This window comes from Melanerpes formicivorus, unplaced genomic scaffold (genome assembly GCF_026170545.1).
Source record: "Melanerpes formicivorus ecotype bairdi unplaced genomic scaffold, bMelFor1.0.p_v2 SCAF_1, whole genome shotgun sequence".
Lineage (NCBI taxonomy): Eukaryota > Metazoa > Chordata > Aves > Piciformes > Picidae > Melanerpes > Melanerpes formicivorus.
The window spans coordinates 53,296,572-53,316,147 of NW_027142353.1; the positions used below are offsets into that span (position 1 = coordinate 53,296,572).

At 44.4% G+C, this 19,576-nt stretch overlaps 1 protein-coding gene across 3 annotated transcripts in view; it reads left to right on the top strand.

Annotated features, from left to right (window-relative positions):
• FLT1 (fms related receptor tyrosine kinase 1) overlaps nucleotides 1-19,576 on the top strand; it is a 128,460-nt gene that overhangs the window by 87,617 nt on the left and 21,267 nt on the right. Inside the window, exons 15-18 of one of the 3 annotated variants that reach the window (XM_068143393.1) lie at nucleotides 1,523-1,654; nucleotides 7,688-7,794; nucleotides 11,273-11,411; nucleotides 18,169-18,273. In XM_068143393.1, coding sequence (XP_067999494.1) covers nucleotides 1,523-1,654; nucleotides 7,688-7,794; nucleotides 11,273-11,411; nucleotides 18,169-18,273 — 483 coding nt within the window. Of the gene's footprint in view, nucleotides 1-1,522; nucleotides 1,655-2,914; nucleotides 2,972-7,687; nucleotides 7,795-11,272; nucleotides 11,412-18,168; nucleotides 18,274-19,576 lie in introns of those variants that run through there. The other 2 variants (XM_068143411.1, XM_068143402.1) reach the window with 2 other exon arrangements.

Here is a 19,576-nt window from a genome sequence, read left to right on the forward strand (position 1 = left end):
GACAGTCTGTGGTCAGGCATGCAAAGTCTATCCATGATTCATAACTTAGCCATCAGACTAAACCCGTATTTGGGATGTCCAAAACAAAATGTGTCTGCTGGCAGCAGAGGAATCTGGGTCTCACACAGCAGAAAGGAACAGCTTTCAAGGTGTCATGCTGCACCTAGCAGGAAAACTTGTAAGAGATGTTTAGTGCTGTGTCCGGAATGTGGCTTCAAAGATCAGCTAAGACTACGTGTCAACCTCTGCTGGCATCACAGTCACAGGCGTGATCCGTGGAGGTTTCAGGTGGAGATGAATGATGGGGGAAAAGGCAAAACCTTTCTCATGGCAATTCATCCACATTTGGATCAGAAGCACACAATGAGCTAGTATTACAGGCTCAGCAAAAATGTTCAAAGAGATTTGGTCTGCAGGAACTTGAATTATCATGTAGAAACCCTACATCATCATGCAGAAACCCTACCTCATCATGTAGGAACATTTTAGAAGGTTTGTGGTTATGGTTCTGCCCTGCATTATTGGAAATTACTGTAACATGAACAATGGCAACTGAGAGAAGCTCTAAGGATTTCTCCAAGTGAGGTGTAAGCCCATATAGATGGGCAGACCAGATACTAAATTTAACCTAGAGCCAGATTCCATGAAGCTTCACAGTGACCACATCATTGTGAGGTTCACTATTAAAACAATCTTCTAAAATGAATGTTAGATGTCCAACTTGAGTATAATGCAAAGTTAGGAGCCAGCAAGATGTGTCTAGAGGTTAGGTCAGAGCACTTTAGTTAGATGCCTGAAGTAGATGGTGGGAATACTGATGGAACAGTAGTTCTGACGGAGCCAAACACACAAGTGTGTACTTGACTGTGTATTTCCTGGCTAAATGATGCTTTAGAGGCAGTTCTGAGGCTAAATCTGCTTCTTACCTCTTTCTCACTTGCTGGAGTATTGCCCAAGCTGGCTTCTGGGTTGACCTAGCTGCAATAAACAAGACGTGGAGAACTTCACGTAACTCCTGTGTTTTAGGGTACACCTCATGGGATGTCTTTTTACATTAGCTGGGTTCTGCCTATTGTTCTAGGCCACATGGGTAAGTGACACTTAAAGTGACCCTGCTGTCTGTAAGGCCAGTGTGGATGAATGGAGCTGAGCCCTGTAAGTGGTTTAAGCTTGAGTCACTTCTGAATCAGACCTACATCTGTAAGTGCCATTTCCCAAAAGCTGGAGGCATGCTAAAATAGCTCACCTGGGTGAAAGTGTAGGCACACTGTTAATCTATTGACAGTAGCAAGTTATCCCAAGATCATATCCTTTTAGGGCTGATCTTTTTCACTCACACGAGTGCTTTGTAAACACTGATCTCCAAAAGATTCCCCAAACAGCCAAGTGTATTTGGCTTTCCTGCAGATAACATTGTGCTGTGCAGTATGTGGCTCAGATTTCTCCTGAGAAGAACTCAAAGCAGGGCCTGTTTTTGTTTATATCTTGGCTCCCTCTCATTGCAAAATCTTTCATTTCACAGGAATAATTTTAGGGCCTGGAAGCCGAATGCTGTTTATTGAAAGAATAAAAGAGGAGGATGAAGGACTCTACCAGTGCATAGCCACCAACTTAAAAGGGTCTGTGGAGAGTGCAGCATATGTCACAGTCCAAGGTAAAGTAGAACATTAAATGGGAAGGGTGTGCTTGCCAGGGTGATGTTCTTACTCCGACTGGAAGGGCAGGGATATGACTTAGGGCTCATGTGGTGATATCTGAAGGCAGCAATTTGAAGGAAGTCCTAGCAAGGGAAGCATACCAGGTTGGAAAGGAAGCCTAGCAGGAAATGCTAACTCAGAGCATGTTTACACTGACCTAAAAAGAATCGCTTCAACCCAACAAAGATCAGGTCAGGGTAGAAGACAAATGTAAATTTAGTATTGTCAAAACAAACAGAAAATAGAATAAGGAACACTCTTCTACCCACTCGTTTTCCCATTTCAGGTTAATTCCATAGAAATTACAGGCCTGGGGTATTTTTGTTTGTTTATTTTCAATGTAAAGTGGACTCCCAAATTGGACTGGAAGATCTGAGCGATAGCCACACATGCCTTATCCAAAGGTACTTGTAAGAAGTAGGTATGATCTGGATATTTCTGTAACCATTACTTCAATCCTTTTGCTATTCATTTAAGTGCCCAGCATTGTTCTGCCTTCTGACAAGCTTGGCTCAGGCCTGTGGCAGTGACTTCTATCAAGGAATTTTACAGTTGTGCTTAAAAATAAGGTTTATCCAGTGACTTTTCATAGAATACCATTTTGGCTCATCTATTATGAGCTAAAAGAAGTGGATGGACATTCTCTATGTAAGTCACTGCCATGTACAAATTACGTTTGACATCACCTATCTTATTGATTTCATGTGTTAAATTAAATAGTCCTGAATGCGTTTAGTTTCTCTTTATAGAAGAATTTGACTACCAGCAGGTCTCTCAGTCAGGGATTCTGTCATTCTGGATGTTCTCATACAGTTGCTAAATATATCTGAGCACTACAGAGTAGCTGGATAATACCCTACAGTGGAAGACAATTGCAGCTAGTAAATCAGTATTGATTTCCTGCCATGAGTATGTTAGCAGTCTCAGTTAACGGTGATTGCTGATGATACAATGATATTCTTGCTTTAAAAGGTCAAGGATATGTGTACATGTGTATGTATATGTGAGCTGACCTGTCTGGTGTAATCATGGAGTTTAAAACACCTCTCTCCTTGTGAATAATGTAAAGGTTTTTACAGCTGTTATACTAGCTAAAAGAATAACTTCTGCCTAAGTGCCTGCTGTCCAATGCATCCTACTAATCGAGACTTCTGGACAATGTAATTCATTATTGTATTGATTTTTTAACAACATTGTATCTTGACTATTTATTACAGCCACAAATGTTCTATCAGATGGCTTTTAGGAAGTCATACCTCCTAGTCTGTGTTCCAGAGGAGAGCAAAGGGAACAGCCAGGAAAGCTTCTTCTCTGGTTACACGTCCTGAGGGACCACTGGCAATCTTCCTGTGTGACTCCTATGGGAGCTCTTAAATAAGCAGGAGATGAAGACTACTGTATTAAAATGCATGGCTTTGAGACTGAGTGAGAAAAACACAGAGAGAGTTTGTCTTATCTACTACAATCAAGGAAAATCCACCCTTTCCACCTTTTTTTTCTTCCTACTACAAGAAGGGACATCAGTGGAGGTTCTTATCACTCATGCCTATGCTGATCTGGAGTGCCTATCTCTCTCCAAGGGAACAGCAGCTTCTCACCCCATCCCTGGGCACGGAGAGATGACATCAGGGCTTAAACATGGGGCTTTTTCTAGGTTTTACCATTCGCTTGTCTTTCTGAGAAATGCACCCCCTGCAACGGCCGCTGCAAGCACCGAAGCCTTCCCCTCGTCCCGGCGGCTCTCGGAGCATGCGGCTGCAGATCAAAGGGAGCAGAGCTGCGTCTCGTTTCGATGGCCGTGTTTAGCAGTTTGGAAGAGTAGTTTGTGAATGAGTCAGGAAGGAAACTGTCTGCTCTCTGTATTTCCTCTGAAAAAAAAAATATTCTTGTACTCACAGATAAAACAATGTGTTATTTCTGTATGCGAGATGGATGAATGGATGGCGGAATCAAAGGGACGTCTTTAAATAATAGTAGCTTGTGCTGGGTTTGGAAGACGTGCTTGCTGGGCTGTCTGGGGAGGAGAGGGGCTGCACTGATGGGACATGTCAGAGTAAGCTGCATGCTTGCTCTTGGCCAAGGACCTGAAGAGGCAGCAAATCTGCAAAGATGAAAGGGAAGGGTAAATGTCTGCCAGAGTACCCAGCAAGCGGAGGAAAGTGTTCCCTAAAAGCCTGGGGGATACAAGCTGTAGACACAAGCAGTGGACACAAGGAGAGCACGGGCTGTCTTGGGCAGGGGTAGGGCTGTCTTGGGCAGGGGTAGAGCTGTCGACAGATCACCCTGTCCACAGAGTGGATGACTTGCCATGAAAGCCTTGCCCTGCTTCTCCTCCTGGGTTTCCACACACCCCCTCTCAGCAGGAGCCAGTGACACAGGTACTTGCAAAAGTGCTTCACCTTTGAAGGGCATGTGTTGATGAAGGAAGGAACATCTTTTACAGCTTATAGTCACTGAAGTTTGGACACAGAGCAAGCAAATGAATACAGCAGCATGTCCTGTCTTAAAGCTGGTGCTTTACAACTTAGTGTGATTCCCTGCTGATGAGAAGAAAAGCATCACACTTCTTAAGCAGTCACTGAACTGTTCCAGCACTAAGAAAATGTGTTAATGGCTTTGATTTTTAAATAACTTTTTTTTTGTCTCATTACCTTTTCAACTTTGTATCTCAAAAAATTGATGTGCTTTTTGGATCACTGACTCTGAAGTCATCAGGAACATTTCCATGAAGTTTAACTGGAATTCCTTTGGCTACTGGATGAGGTTCAACCTAGGTGACTGTAAATGAAAAGGTGAACATCTGGGGATGCTTAGACTCCTGTTACCTCAGAGGACCACCAAAGGTGGTTGGAAAGGAGTCCTGGAGGTCTCTAGTTCAACCTCAGCTCAAACCAGCATCAGTGCCAACTTTAAGTCCCCTCAGTGATGGCTTTCTCTGGCCAGGTCATGAAAAACCCCAAGGATGGAAGTTCATCAGTATCTCTGAGCACCCAACCCAGTGCTGCACTGCCATGATCATGGGATCACATGGATTAAGCAGAGTATATCCCCTTAAGTGTAGGGAATTTGGGTGCAGCAAAGTGGTATTGGTGATGCAGACATTCCTTTTCCCCTGACTGACACCGGATACAGAGCTGCACCTTAGTGTGTAGAGTAGAAATCCTGACAGAGCCTACACCAGCCCAAGGTTTGAGCTCAGGCCTGGAGGGGTCAGACAGTCCAGGCTCTCAGCACTGCATGCCTGCATGGTCCTACTGACTCCAGTTGCTGCTGAGAGAGAGAATTTGCTGCTAGTGGCACTTCTTCACTTGCTTTCTCCTCACTCCTATGCAGCACTGTAGAGACATGCAGCAGGGCAGGTGAACTTTCAGAGTGGCTCTGGGGAAGGAAGGAGGCTGCCACTTGCCACAGTGAGTCAGGCAGGTGGGGCATAGCTATGCATGGAGGAAAATCTGTACCTAATGAGTTGGCTGGTGGGTAAAGGTCTGGGAGGGCTGCAATGGGGACCCAGAAATCTTTGCCTACCAGGCAGAGTGATTTAGTTCTGCTTAAAGCACCTCCAAACTGTGCTAATCCCAAGCGTGCTTTTGAGTGTTTCTGTCTGTTCTGCCTCAAATCAACCCTTTTCTTACCCATCTGAGAGGCACTCAGCCATCTCTGGCTGCAAAGCTTTTAGCTAGACTAGGACCCAGTCTAACCTCAGCCTGGAGAAATGCTTTCTGGTTGCCTAAATTCACTCAGACAATTCAAAGGCAGCATCTCTTTGCTAACTCCTGGGCAGCGTATGGTAGCAGTTAGGGAGTTGCTGCCTTCCACCCCAAGAGTGACCATAGCATGCCTCAGAGGCTTTCTGAGTCCTGTCATAACAAGCAGTGGCAACAAATGGACCTTCAGCCCCTCCAGATTTTGCTGAATAAATGTCATAAACTATTACTCACCATCTGCATGGCTGCTGCTCAGTAGGAAGAGGAGAGTATTCATATGTAAAAGCAAAGCCTCATGCCAGAGCATAGGCAAGGTGCATTAGGCTGTATCATTTGTGTCATCATTATCTCCCATACTAAACCAAACCTTTATGAAAATACTTGTGAAAAACCAGCACTCCTGGTATTTGGGAGAAATGCATACCTTATATCTCCATTTGTAGTTGCAGTCATATTATTCTTCAATGAGCTTTATTGTCAAAGCTCCAGAATGGACTTGCCAGAGGAATCTTAGCTGTAGAGCATGAATGCAAATCTACATATCACCTTGAGAGAGGGAATCTATTATTCTAGTTAAGCTACAGCTATAGGAAGCAACTCAACCTCTGAACAAATCTCTGAAGCCTTGCCTAAAACTAGACAGCACATCCCTCTGCATTACCCAGTAAGTCCATCAGAGAGACATCAATCATCCCTTTTTCATGTGGCAGGAGTAACCCTGAGCTGCCTGGGGTCTGAAACTGCTGCAAGTGCAGTTGACAAAACTACTGTGAAATGATGTTCAGAATTACTCCTCCTTGTCCTTTCATTTTTTCTCTCTGGAGGATGGATCAGAATAAGAGGCAGAACATGAGGGGGTTTTGTTTGTTTGGTTTGGTTTGGTTGTTGGGGTTTTCTTTTTGCATTTGCATTTGCTACCAATCAGATGGAAAACATATTGTGGGGAAGTATGGTATTTTGACACTGTCACAGGCTTTGCAAAACAGACTGCTCTGAAATTGTTTTACATGTCCCTGAATAGCAGTCTGAAGTGAGTTTTATTTTGGTGTTTTTTTAAGATCTATCCGTGGGGTCTAATACTCTCCAGATTTCTCATATTCATGTTTTCTTTCTGCTCCATTTTCAGTTGTTGTTGTTTTCATTCTTCCCTTTCTGTGTGCAATTTGTTCCCTGGGTTGAAGAACTCTTCCAGCTCTCTGACATCTGGGTTCTGCTGGGGAGGGTCTCACGTTGCCTCAGGGAGCTGCTGATGTGATTGTCAGGAGAGCTGAGGGCCAAAGACTGCTGGGAGACCATCAGGTTTGAGGCAGCACCAGACTCTGCGCACCAGTTTTCTGTCTAGCAAGCATGGGGCTCAAGACTCCTGTACTATGCTTTGTTTGAGCTATGCTCACAAGGGCCAGACTGCATCCATCCAGGCCATCAGAGGAAGAGCTCAGGGACTCTTGCTGGCTGTGCCACTAGCCTCCAGGGGAATTTCCAGCTCTCTTTGGTGAGGGCTGGCGTATTTTCAGTATGTCTGGAATGGAGGTGTGGGCTGCAAGGCTCAGCCATCATCACAGAATTGCTCACTGAGCTGGGGCAGAACTGGCACAGTGCCCAAGGAAAAGCATCAAATGTCCTGGACAGCAAAACCCAAGCAGCAGCACTGCAGCATGCCCTGGGTCACACCTGGATTCACCAGTGCCTACACCAGCACAAACTCTCCCTGGAGCTTCTCTTGCATGGTCACACCAGCATTGCCCCAGAGGAAGGACCCGCACAGCCATGCCTTCTGTTCAGCCCCATCTTCTTCTGAGGCTGCTGAGGAGTGAGCGTTTTCGAGACCTCTGCTCCTCTCTCGGATGTGAGCTTGGCCAGATGGGTTTCGCTGTTGGTGGGAGTGTGGTGTGGTGAAACTGCCTGCAGAGGCCCACACACATTCTTATACAGAGAGAAATTGGCTAAAAATACCCTGCAGCTGAACTTCCACCTCAAAAGGAAATTATTATCTGACTGGTCATCCTCAGTCTGATGTACTTCACCTCCTGCAGCCCAAGGAGGAGCTGACTTTTTACTGAAAAACTTACAGATGGGTTCAATGCAGGTTTGCTGTATTCAATACAACGGCTTTGGGGGAGAGAATGTTTCTTTTTTCCAGGCTCTGCAAGCCAGTCCAAACAGAGGTTAATACCCCATTGAAAAGAAGCTGGTCCTTCCTGGTATTTTATTTTAATGGCAGAGAAACATGAAGTGACCTTGCTTTGCAGGCCATTTTCTAAAATGTTTACCACTTGGTTTTCCCAGGCACGTCGGAGAGGTCAAACCTGGAGCTAATAACCCTGACCTGTACCTGCGTGGCTGCGACGCTCTTTTGGCTCCTGTTGACCCTCTTCATTCGCAAGCTGAAGAGGGTAAGAACAGGCGGGGAGGTCCTGCTGGCACCTGTCTCTCCTTACCAACCCTTTTCTTGTGTAAGCAAATCCCCCCCAGGCCACTGGAATCCCTGAGTTCACCAAAAACCCATCTAATTCATATACTGCTCATCTCTGTTCCCTGTGCAATCCCTGTGCTGATGGGTGCCTAGGGAACTGTGACTCACAAGGCTGTGTATGAGTAAGCCATAAAGCAAAGCCTGAGTAAGGCTCTGAGACATGCAAGGGTTTGGGTGCCTGACTCCCACCAAAGGCCTCCCCATTCCCTTAAAAGCTGTGAGGGTTTGGCATCTTCATGTCTTTGAAGATCTGAGTGAGTGGGATTGACAGATCTTCACACAGAATAATGGGGTCTGGTTTGCACAGAGTGTCTGATATAATTACATTGCTTCTAAAGTGATATTTTACTGAAGTAGTTTTGATAGTGCATCCTCTAGAGCAGATGGTCCTGTATCAGGATGATAAAGTTAACTGCTCCTGCTGCTGACCATCCTTCTTGCCCAAGGCTGGCAGCACTACATCTGCGTTGCACAGTGTGAGCAGGTTAAACCACAGCAGCTCCCAGAAGCAGAAAATACAATACCTCAGTAGTGAAGAAAGCTCTCAGAGCAACTTGTGACACCAGATAGATCTGAGAGAAGGGAGGTATTGGAGAGATGAGGCACACTACAGACCCTGAGATGTGGAATGGTTGCATGTTCCTTTCTCCCTCACTCCCATATTGTAGCAGTTCTGAGCCCTGCTGCCCTCCTTCACCCAGGCAGAGAAGTACCACATCATGGTGCTGAGCATATTCCAGTTGACCAAGCTCCATGGTGGTTCTAATGGTCGACTGCAACCTGCCAGACCATTTTTTAATCAATCTGCAGCAAGACCTGTCTGTGTCTTAGGTTTTACACTGAGAAGTTCTAGTGACTGATGGGAAAGCAGGACCAGACCTCCAAACCAGGGCAGCATGGCAGTAGCCACTCTACCTGCCTTCCTGCTGCCACAAACTTTTGTAAGAAGAACTGCAGAACATTTTTTTGGGGGGGAGGGGGAAAGTAGAGGCCTGCTGAAACTGTGGATACACTTTGTAGCTATGAGAGAAATTACAAAGCAAGTAGTGATGTAGCAATCCTCACCAGTAACGATGAAGCAATTTCCTAACACGACTGGAAACCATTAGAGAATTTTAAGTCTTAAATGTAGCAAAGGCTTGCAGATTTATTTTTTTTTTAATGATACCAAAACTTAATATGTGCTTGTTAGATTGTTAAAAGATAATAAAAACAATGATTGTTGCTGTAGAACAATGAGCTTTAACTAGATGACTTATGAAGGCTCCTTTCCAGCTAGTGTTGGCCGGTGTTCATGGTCTTCTCTGTGCTTCTATTACAAATCCTTACTCTCAAAGATGTCTGGAATTAGCTCTAAAATAAATTTCTTATACAAACTGCATTGCCACACCAGAAAAAAAACCCTTAGATGATCTCTGAGGGCATTTTCTTGAAGATGTTAGACCTAAAGGCACAAATTATATACTTAACAATTCTACATCATCAAAAATGTTGCTTCAAAATCTCTAATTCTGCGAAGGAATTGGTATTCAGTGCATCTGAATAATGAACTGTAGGAAGCTCTCTGCATCATCCTACTCCCCTATTGCTTTTCCTGGGATGGGTCCACTTAAAAGCTCATCTAAAGTGACTGGTTGGAGCAGTCTGGCACATGTCTCTGCTGCGGAGCAGCACACATGCTTCTGTTTCTATCCATATCCTGTCCAGTGTCAGTGGATGGGTTGGAGGCAGGATTTATGCCACCTGACATTTCTTCAAGCATCAGTGGAATCCTTCTTGGGACTAACTTTCTGGTTTTTTGGGATGGTGAACGCAACTAAACCAGGAGCTATTGGCTACTATCATTTAAATTTGGTTATATTTGTAACCAAAGCATACACAGCCAGTAATGCCCTTTCAAACAAAGTCTGGAGCATGTGTATTAGGGACATATTTCCAAGCTGAAGGGAAAGAAAGAGAAAAGTCACAGGGGACAGTTGAAAGATACAATCCGTGTGTTTGTTTCTGTGGGCTGTTTCCATGAGCTTAGGAAAAGCAACACCAAAAAGCTTAGTTCAGCAGATTTTCTACAAGTTCCAACCAATAGCCAGGAGAGTAGAGCAAACACTAGACCGTTTCTATAGAAATAGAAGTACTCCTGTGGCAAGAAAAGTCCTGTGGAGTCAAAAGGCAGCCCAGGTGCTCTTTGAAGGAAAATATGTTTCCAAATGGAGGGACCACAGAAAACCTTGAGATTAAGTTCCTCTTTCCTTACATTTCTCACGTGAACTGGATAGCCAACTTGCTCAGTGGAAAGTGAGCTTCTGGTAAATTCATTTGAAATTATGTGCTTGAAATGACGTGTTTGAGTCTGGGTATTTATGAATGCCTCCAAACTCAAAGATTTTCACTAAATTTGTCAGAAATTATGCCAAAAGAAAAAGAGAAAATCTGTAAACTGTTTCTGAAATGTATAATATGTAGCCTTCTGGCAACTAGTCTTGCACAACTTCTAACCACATATGACCTATCTCTGCTGGGTGTACGGAAAAAATCAACACGGGCAGTTGAACTCCATCTGTTGCATACGGCCACTTCTTGCTTTGCACAGTCATGAGGGAAAGTTATTTTCATCAGCAGTGTTTAGTCATTTGATGAAAATGTTTTGCTTGACTGTGCTCAGGGCCTGTATCATAGCACCATATGTTAATACAAACACACATGGATTCCATTGAAGAAGCCAGTATGTCACACAGGAGGAAAGTTAGAGGAAGGAGTTTCTTTTGCAATATATGAAAAAAAAGTCCCAAAGGAGCTAAATTAAGCCATCTATTACAGTATCACAGTATAACTAAGGTTGGAAGAGACCTTGAGGATCATCGAGTCCAACCTATCAACACAGACCTCATGACTAGACCATGGCACCAAGTGCCATGCCCAATCTCCTCTTGAATGCCTCCAGGGACAGTGACTCCACCACCTCCCTGGGCAGCACATTCCAATGATGAACCACTTGCTTGGTGAAGAACTTTCTCCTCACCTCGAGCCTAAACCTCCCCTGGTGCAGCTTGAGACTGGGTCCCCTTGTTCTGATGCTGGTTGCCTGGGAGAAGAGACCAACCCCTTCCTGGCTACAACCACCTTTCAAGCAGTTGTAGAGGGCAATGAGGTCACCCCTGAGCCTCCTCTTCTCCAGGCTAAACAATCCCAGCTCCCTCAGCCTCTCCTCATAGGGCTTGTGCTCAAGGCCTCTCCCCAGCCTTGTTGTCCTTCTCTGGACACGTTCAAGTATTGGACTGTGAAACATGCAGCCCCATGAACAGAATTAGCTTGGAGGCCTTCATCTAAGCAAGCAGATGCTTATGGATACTTTAAACCTATTTTGTTTTTTTCATATTGCAATATTGTTTGTTTTCTAGCCTTATTCCTCTGAAATGAAGACCAACCATTATCTGTCAATCATAATGGATCCTGATGAAGTCCCCTTAGATGAGCAGTGTGAACGTCTGCCTTATGATGCCAGCAAGTGGGAAATTGCAAGGGAAAGGCTTAAACTAGGTAATATTGGGATACTCCATATTGAGTTTGCAGTGTTTGGATAAGATGTATCTGTAACTACAGGTAAGGAGCTGAGTGTGTTTTAGATACGTGGCACAGCTTGCTGCCAGGTTCTGCATAAGAAATTCCACACCAAATGCATTGGTCTATGACTGTATTTAGGACTGACTAGCTGCATTCACCTGACTCCAGACAGCAAAACTACAGTCATATAATCAGTGAATCATTGAGGTTGGAAAAGACCTTTAGGATCATCAAGTCCAACCTAACACTTCCAACTCCACCAAAACTATGTTCCTATGCAACTCATCTATAGGGTTTTTAAAATCTCTCCAGGGATGGTGACTCACCCACTTTCCTGGGCATCCTGTTCCAATGCACAAGGACACTTTCAGTGAAGAATTTTTTTCCTAATGTCCAATCTAAACATCCCCTTGGGTCTCTGGAGAGAGCAGATTGACCTCTGCCGTGCAACAGCCTCTAGTTCATAGAATCATAGAATCAATAAGGTTGGAAAAGACCTCAAAAATCATGAAATCCAACCTATCACCCAACACCTCATGACTAACTAAACCATGGCACCAAGTGCCACATCCCTCTTGAACATCTCTTGAACACCTCCAGGGACGGTGACTCCACCACATCTCCAGACAGCCCATTCCAACAGCCAATCACTCTTTCTGTGAAGAACTTTCTCCTCACCTCCAGCCTAAACTTCCCTTGGTGCAGCTTGAGACTGTGTCCTCTTGTTCTGGTGCTGGTTCCCTGGGTGAAGAGACCAACCCCCACCTGGCTACAACCACCCTTCAGATAGCTGTAGACAGCAATAAGGTCTCCCCTGAGCCTCTTCTTCTCCAGGCTAAACAATCCCAGTTCCCTCAGCCTCTCCTCACAATGCCCTTCTCTGGACACGTTCAAGAGTCTCAATGTCCTTCTTAAATTGAGGGACCCAGAACTGGACACAGTACTCAAGGTGTGGCCTAACCAGTGCTGAGTACAGGGGCAGAATGACTTCCCTGCTCCTGATGGCCATACTATTTCTGATGCAGGCCAGGATGCCATTGGCCTTCTTGGTCACCTGGGCACACTGCTTTATCATAGTCAGCTGGCTGTCAACCAGTACCCCCAGGTCCCTTTCTGCCTGGCTGCTCTCCAACCACGCTGTCGTAGAAAGCAGTAAGGTCTCCCCTGAGCCTCCTTTTCTCCAGACCAAACAACTTCAGTTCCCTCAGCTACTCTTCCTTTTGATTTGTGCTCTAGGTCTCTTATCAGCTTTGTTGCCCTTCTTTGGACCCACTCCAGCAACTCGATGCCTTTTTGTAGTGAATGCCCCAAATCTAAACCCAGTATTTGAGGTTCAGCCTCACTTGTGCCAGGTACAGGGGCGTAATCACTTCCCTATTCCTTCTAGCCGCACTATTTCTAATACAAGCCAGGATGCTGTTGGCCCTCTTGGCCACCTGGGCAACTCCTGGCTCATACCAGACACCTGTTGGCAAGTACTGCAAGATCCTTTTCTTTTGGACAGCTTTCCTGCTGCTCTTCCCTGAGCCAGAAGTCTTGCATGAGGTTGCTGTGACCCAAGTGCAGGACCTTCCACTTGGCCTTGTTGAACCTCTTATGCCACATGGCCTTGGTTCAAAGATCTAGCCTGTCCAGACCCCCTTGTAGAGCCTTCACATCTTCAAGCAGACCAACAGTCCAACCTAGTTTGATGTTTTCTGCATGCTTACCCAGGGTGCACTCAATAGCCTCATCCAGATCATTGATACAGATATTAAAGAGAATTGGCTCCAAAATGGAGCCGTGGGAAACATCACTTGTGACCAGCTGCCAACTGGATTTAACTCCATTCACCACCACTCTCTGGGCCTGGCCAGCCAGCCAGTTTCTAAACTAGTGAAGTGTACACTCATCCAGAGCATGAGCAGCCAGTTTCTCCAGGAGAATGCTAGGGGAAACAGTGTTAAAAGATTTACTATAGTCTAGGTAGAAGACAGCCTTTTGCTCATTCACTAAGTGGGTTACCTTGTCATAGAAGGAGACTACAGCCAAGAATGTTGCACTTTGTTTTCTGCAGAGTGTTTTACTTAAAGTGTAAGATAAAAGCAGGGCAACCAAAGGCTTCCAAATCAGACTGCTGACCTGGATGCTTCTCTCTCCAGACTCAGGAGTCTGACCTTTGGCATTTACTGCAGTGTTCTTCCCTTGCAAAGTGAATGTTTATGTATCGCCTGTGTACTAATGTAGAAAAAAGCCTATGCAGAAATGGGTCCTCACAGTCCATTCTGTACCCTTCCCTGTTTCTCCCTTTTCTCCTCCCTCCAGCACAGCCTCTCAGTTTTCCCTCTGGGCTGAAGATTTGTAAAAATTATTGTTACTGCAACATCAAGACCAAGAATGTGACATATGAGCCCACACATAAATAAATAAATACCCATGGAAACTTTGAAACTACAGCTAGCTCGCCTACAGCTAGATGCCTCAGTGAAAGACATGGGTTTAGGAGCATTCCTAACTTACTCAGCCTAGTGCAACACTGATGAGGAGAGCAGGAGGGTAGAGACCAGATTTTGAAGTTGAGGAATCCCTCTGGAAATCCCACCAAGTTTAGCAAGACGGCCAACGTTAAAATATCAGTGACAAGCTCAGCCTGTTGCTGCAGTGCTGCTTATTCGTTGTAGGCATACATTGCACCACTTGTCCTACAGCAAGGTTTACAAAATCCCTGCACTTTAACTAGGAGCTGTAACAGATTCTTTCTGTCCTCTGGGGATCAGAGACAGAGAGTAATTAAAACATGCATACAATTAGGATCACAATTGGCCCGCTAGAAGTCACAAGGTGACCAGATGTGGATAAGCACAGCTGAAATACATTGCTGGCGATTTGTAATTGTCATACGCAGTTCTGGGAATGCTGGAGCATAACCTTGTGCTGGAGTGTCTTCAATCTTCAAATAGTTTTCCTGCAATGATGGACCAAGAGCCTGATGTGCAGACAATGTAATCGTTGTTTTATGCCATGTTTTATTTGTGTGTAAATCCCACGGAAAGAATCAACCAGAAATGGAATGCGAACACCAAGGGAAAACCCACATCTTGCAGGGTTGGTGTTTGGAGTCTGGAGGTGAGGAATGATGACCAGGGAATGAGTTAAAAGTGGAAGAACTGGTGTAAACAAACAAATAAAGAATGCTGACAATGAATGAGAACCAGATTCAGAGAAGTTGGGTATGTGCAGTATGCTAGATTAGCTCACTGCAAGTCCTGCTTACATGACAGTTGGCTCAGTCTCTGAGTAACCTTGGCAGCCTCAGAGGATTAGCATTTCACAAACACAAAATGTGCTCCTATGGTTCTTAAAAATAGTTTTACTTAGAAATGCAGCCCATTCCAGCATCAGATAGGTCTGGTTTTCCACCTACTGATCCTCTCCAACACATATCTATTGTAACTCTTGCAAATCAAAGGTGTCTCCTTTCAGCCCACATCTCCTTTGGTATGTGCTCCTCCAACAGGCACACGTACAGCCCATGGTGTCGATGCAATGCTTATATAACAGGACTCCCCTTTCAGTTGCAAGGGTTACAGATGTTTCAGGAAATTTTGTATGGGCACAGCTGAAGTCAGGATAATTAACCTTCAGTATAGATTAGTCTGAGAGCAAAATGTCATCTTTTCATTAGGCAGAAAAATGCTGGTGCTATAAATCACTGTCATTGCAGCTGGAGATAACACTGCAGTCCAGCACAAGCCTTAGCTGAGCTACCATGCATTTCTCACCTTACTCTTGGGCTCAACCTTCCTAATCTATGAAAGGTCACACACTGCTGACGTTGTGATGAAGGACCCCAAGGGAGTGTTGCCACATGGCCTCAGTGCAATGTCAAGCATGTCAGTGGTAGATGGCTTCCTGAGCCTCTGTCCCTCCTGTGTACTGCAAGCCCACAGTGTCAGCATCAAGCAGAGTTCCTCCTGTTCTCCTTCATGTGCAGAGCTGTTATACATAATGTAATGGAAAATCTGGGGAAAATCCAGATGACTTAAGCTGTGGTCAAGGACCTGAGAAATGAACACATCTTTGAGTCTCTGCCTTTCTACAGACATGAAGAGTGATGTCTGCAAGGGCTTTCTGCTGTCCAGCAATGCACATTCTTGAAGGACCCTGCTTAAATGGGACTGAAATGGGAACCTCCTGATCCCAAACTCCTTGACTGAAGGATACCTTCACTTAATGAGTTCTCAGCTGCCCCAAGAAAGCAAAGTGCCAAAATTTTAATTAGAGCATTTTGCTTGCTTGGTCTAGATGTAAATGCTGCACCATTTCATACCCCAAGCATGTATCTGCTTGAAGGCTGTGACAAGTCAATTGTTCAGGTGGTTGGGCAACTAAATCTTCCTCTATTTAATTGTTCCATATAATAATTTGGTAATTACTTCATGTGTCAAAATAAGGAGCTTTTGTTAGAGCAATCTCTTAGAGTCATAGACACCACCTACATACGAAACCATAGAGTTTGAGCTACATACTGAAAAGGTAAAGCAGCCCTATTCCATGTTAACATTTAGCATGGTACAAACAATGGCATAGCAACAAAGACTAATGCATCAGGTGTTACTACAGTTTCCCATTTAACTGTTGCTCAGAGGATCAAGTGTTTCCAGTGCTCATTCTCCTTTATGAAAGATTAGCAGCTTTCTGGAGCATTCTGAGTTAACTGTTATGTTGGTTGTCTCAAAGTGGGAAGTGAGTTAACAGTGATGGAAACAGATTACAGCTGTGGACTAAACAGAAGTATGATGGGTTTTATAGGACCTTAAACTGTAACTTCATCATATAGAAACCACAAACAGTCAATACATTCAAGGACTAAGAAAATCAGTACACTAAGAAAACAGAGACCCTACTCTTAATGTTGCTTTGCTTATACATCTGCTGAATGGAGAAGTTTATATGTGTTAACCGATCAAGGTGACTGCAGGTTTTCAAAGATATACACTGATTCCCCTGTATTGGTGTGCCAAACACTAAGCCCTTCACAAACCAAGACTCATTCTGTGGATGTTTTTTAGCCATGTAGATTAAATTCATCATGATTTCTATTTTCTATGAAAAAAACAGGCCACACTTTTGGACATCTAGTGAGGAAAGACATCTCTGAGGTTTTTTGTTGGTGGTTTTTTTTGTTGTTGTTTGATTGTTTGCATTGGGGTTTGGGTTGGTTTTTTAGGCTTTTTTGCATATCATATTCCACTTCATGTTTCTTTCCACTGCTTTGATGATATGCTATTTATTTCTACTGACAGACATGCAGAATTCTGATAAAAACATAAGAGGTAGTACCCATTTAACTCAGAACAGACAGCAGCTCTTTTTCTCTGCTTGTGAATGTCCTGATGGGATTAATCTCTCAGAAATCAACAAGGTAGATGTCCAGATGTAAGCTACTTAAGTAAATGTTCATCACAGGAAAAGGAAATTATGCTATGGAAATGGCTATGTCATCTGTGCATATCTGAGAAACAAATGTAGGACACACATTATTCTTTGGGTTTAGTATGAAAAGTTGGCCTTTATTTTATGCCCTTCTCGCCTTCACCACAAAGCCTGTTGCTTCATGCCTGGGTTCTGCTGAAGGTGAAGCTCAAATTCAGTCCGAAAATAGTCACTTGGAAATAAAATTTATTGCTAGCAGATATGCTGACAAGATCTCTGTGATCAAAACTCCTCCAGACACTTGAGAAGGGCAGAGACAGGCAGGCTTATCTGTGTGAGCACTATGGCAAAGATGTAGTCAATATTCCCTGCTTCAAACACCAATAAATTATGAAGGAGGCTTGTGGAGGTCACAAGATTGGCATAACATGTCATGAACTATAGCAAAGTTAGAGCAGTACCCTTGAGTCTCACCTGGTTCTGAACATAAAGGAAGAGGACACTCATATTCTGCTGCTGGAGAACTTTATTGATGCTCACTAATCTATCTCAAGACCTCTGGGGTCTGCTCAGTAGCAGCACAAATGTCTGCCCTTGGTCACCTGGGAGCATTGTACCCACCATGAACAAAGTCATCATTTGTCACTACAAGTCCCTTCTCACTGAATCCCCTCTCATCTTGCAGATTTTAAGGTCTTATTTGCAGCTTCTCACCACTCCATCATCTCGACCTACAAGGGCTTGCTAAGAAAGAGCATCAGAGGATGTCCATGCAATTCAGGGAATGCCATGCAAGGTGCAGCTGTGTCCCTGGAATGAAGATAATCTTAAGACATCCTGTTTGAGAAGGAAGAATTTAATCTGTAAAAGCCAAAGGGTGTTGCAAGCTGCATCTTACTGTTTATGTGAGTTTAGGCAGAGGCCCTGTGTTATTGAGGTCATAACTATCAGTGTCACAGCCTGCTGCATGGTGCAGTGCACTCAGGGAAGAGAGGAGCAAATCTGTCTCTGGCAGAGATAGATGGCAAAAACTGGGTCAGATGCAGGTGTACCTCCACTGAACAGTTGCATTCATATAGCACCATTCCAAATTTTATCACTTATTCCCTTTGATGACTCTGTCTTCTGGTTTGTCTGCTTATTGCTAAAACCAAACCAAAACAACCACAACAGAAACAAAAAGACTCCAGCTGAGCAAAACCCCTAAAATACCTGTGGTTTGGAAATGTACATGTGGGAGTCACTGTAATTCATTGTCTATGACACCATTTGCTGACATGATTTCTTGCTGGATCTCTCCAACTCATTTTCTTTACAGGAAAGTCTCTTGGACATGGAGCTTTTGGGAAGGTTGTACAAGCATCTGCTTTTGGAATCAAGAAATCGCCAACATGCAGAATAGTTGCCGTGAAAATGCTGAAAGGTATCTTGCTTCAAAGCTGGGCTGGGAAAAAAAGATGCTGTACACAGTGTCTCACTTTTAATATGATTCTGTTGAAAACAAGAGTGTGTGATGTTATCCCCCCAACAATAACTCCCTGAAATCTCCAAAATGTGTACACCAAGTTTTGCGTTCACCACGAGCAAAATGGCAGACTATGAAATATAGAATAGAATAGAATAGAATAGAATAGAATAGAATAGAATAGAATAGAATAGAATAGACCAGGTTGGAAGAGACCTTCAAGATCATCACATCCAACCCATCATCCAACACCACCTAAGCAACTAAACCATGGCAAAAAGCACTCCATCAAGTCTCCTCCTAGACATCTCCAGTGATGGCTACTCCACCACCTCCCCAGGCAGTCCATTACAATGGGCAATCACTCTCTCTATGAAGAATTTCTTCCTCACATCCAGTCTAAACCTCCCCTGGCATAGCTTGAGACTGTGTCCTCTTGTTTTGGTGCTGGTTGCCTGGGAGAAGAGACCAGCCCCTGCCTGTCTACAGCCTCCCTTCAGGTAGTTGTAGAGAGCGGTAAGGTCTCCCCTGAGGCTCCTCTTCTCTAGGCTAAGCAACCCCAGCTCCCTCAGCCTCTCCTCACAGGTTTTGTGCTCCAAACCCCTCACCAACTTTGTAGCACTTCTCTGGACAAGTCAAGTCAACATCTTTCCAAAACTGAAAAAAAGGTGATAAATTGTCACACTGTAAAGGAGAATGTTTTGTAGATTCATAGAATGGTTTGGGGGTTGGAAGGCCATTACAGTTCATCTGGTTCAAATCACCCTGGCATGGGTAGTGACACATTCCACCAGATCAAGTTGGTCAAGGCCTCATCCAACCTGGCCTTGAACACTCCAGGGAGGGTAAAGCCACAACTTCCCTGGGCAACCTGTGCCAGTGTCTCACCAGCCTTACTCTAAAAAATTTCATTCTAATATCCAGTCTAAATATACCTTCCTCAAGCTTCAGTCCATTCCTTCTTGTCCTGTCACTACAAGCCCTTGTAAAAAGTGCTTTCCCAGCTTTCTTGCAGGCCTCCTTCAGGTACTTTAAGGCCACTATAAGGTCTCCCTGGAGCCTTCTTGTCTCCAAGCTGAACAGCCCCAGCTCTCATAGCCTGTCCCATACAGGAGGTGCTCCAGCTCTCTGTTCTTGGCCGTCCTCTGAACCTGCTCCAGCAGTTCAATGTTCTTCTCATGCTGGGGGCACCAGATACAGTGAGAACTTGATTGGCTAATATTTGAAAGATCTGCAAATGCCTGCAAGAATGAAACGGTCC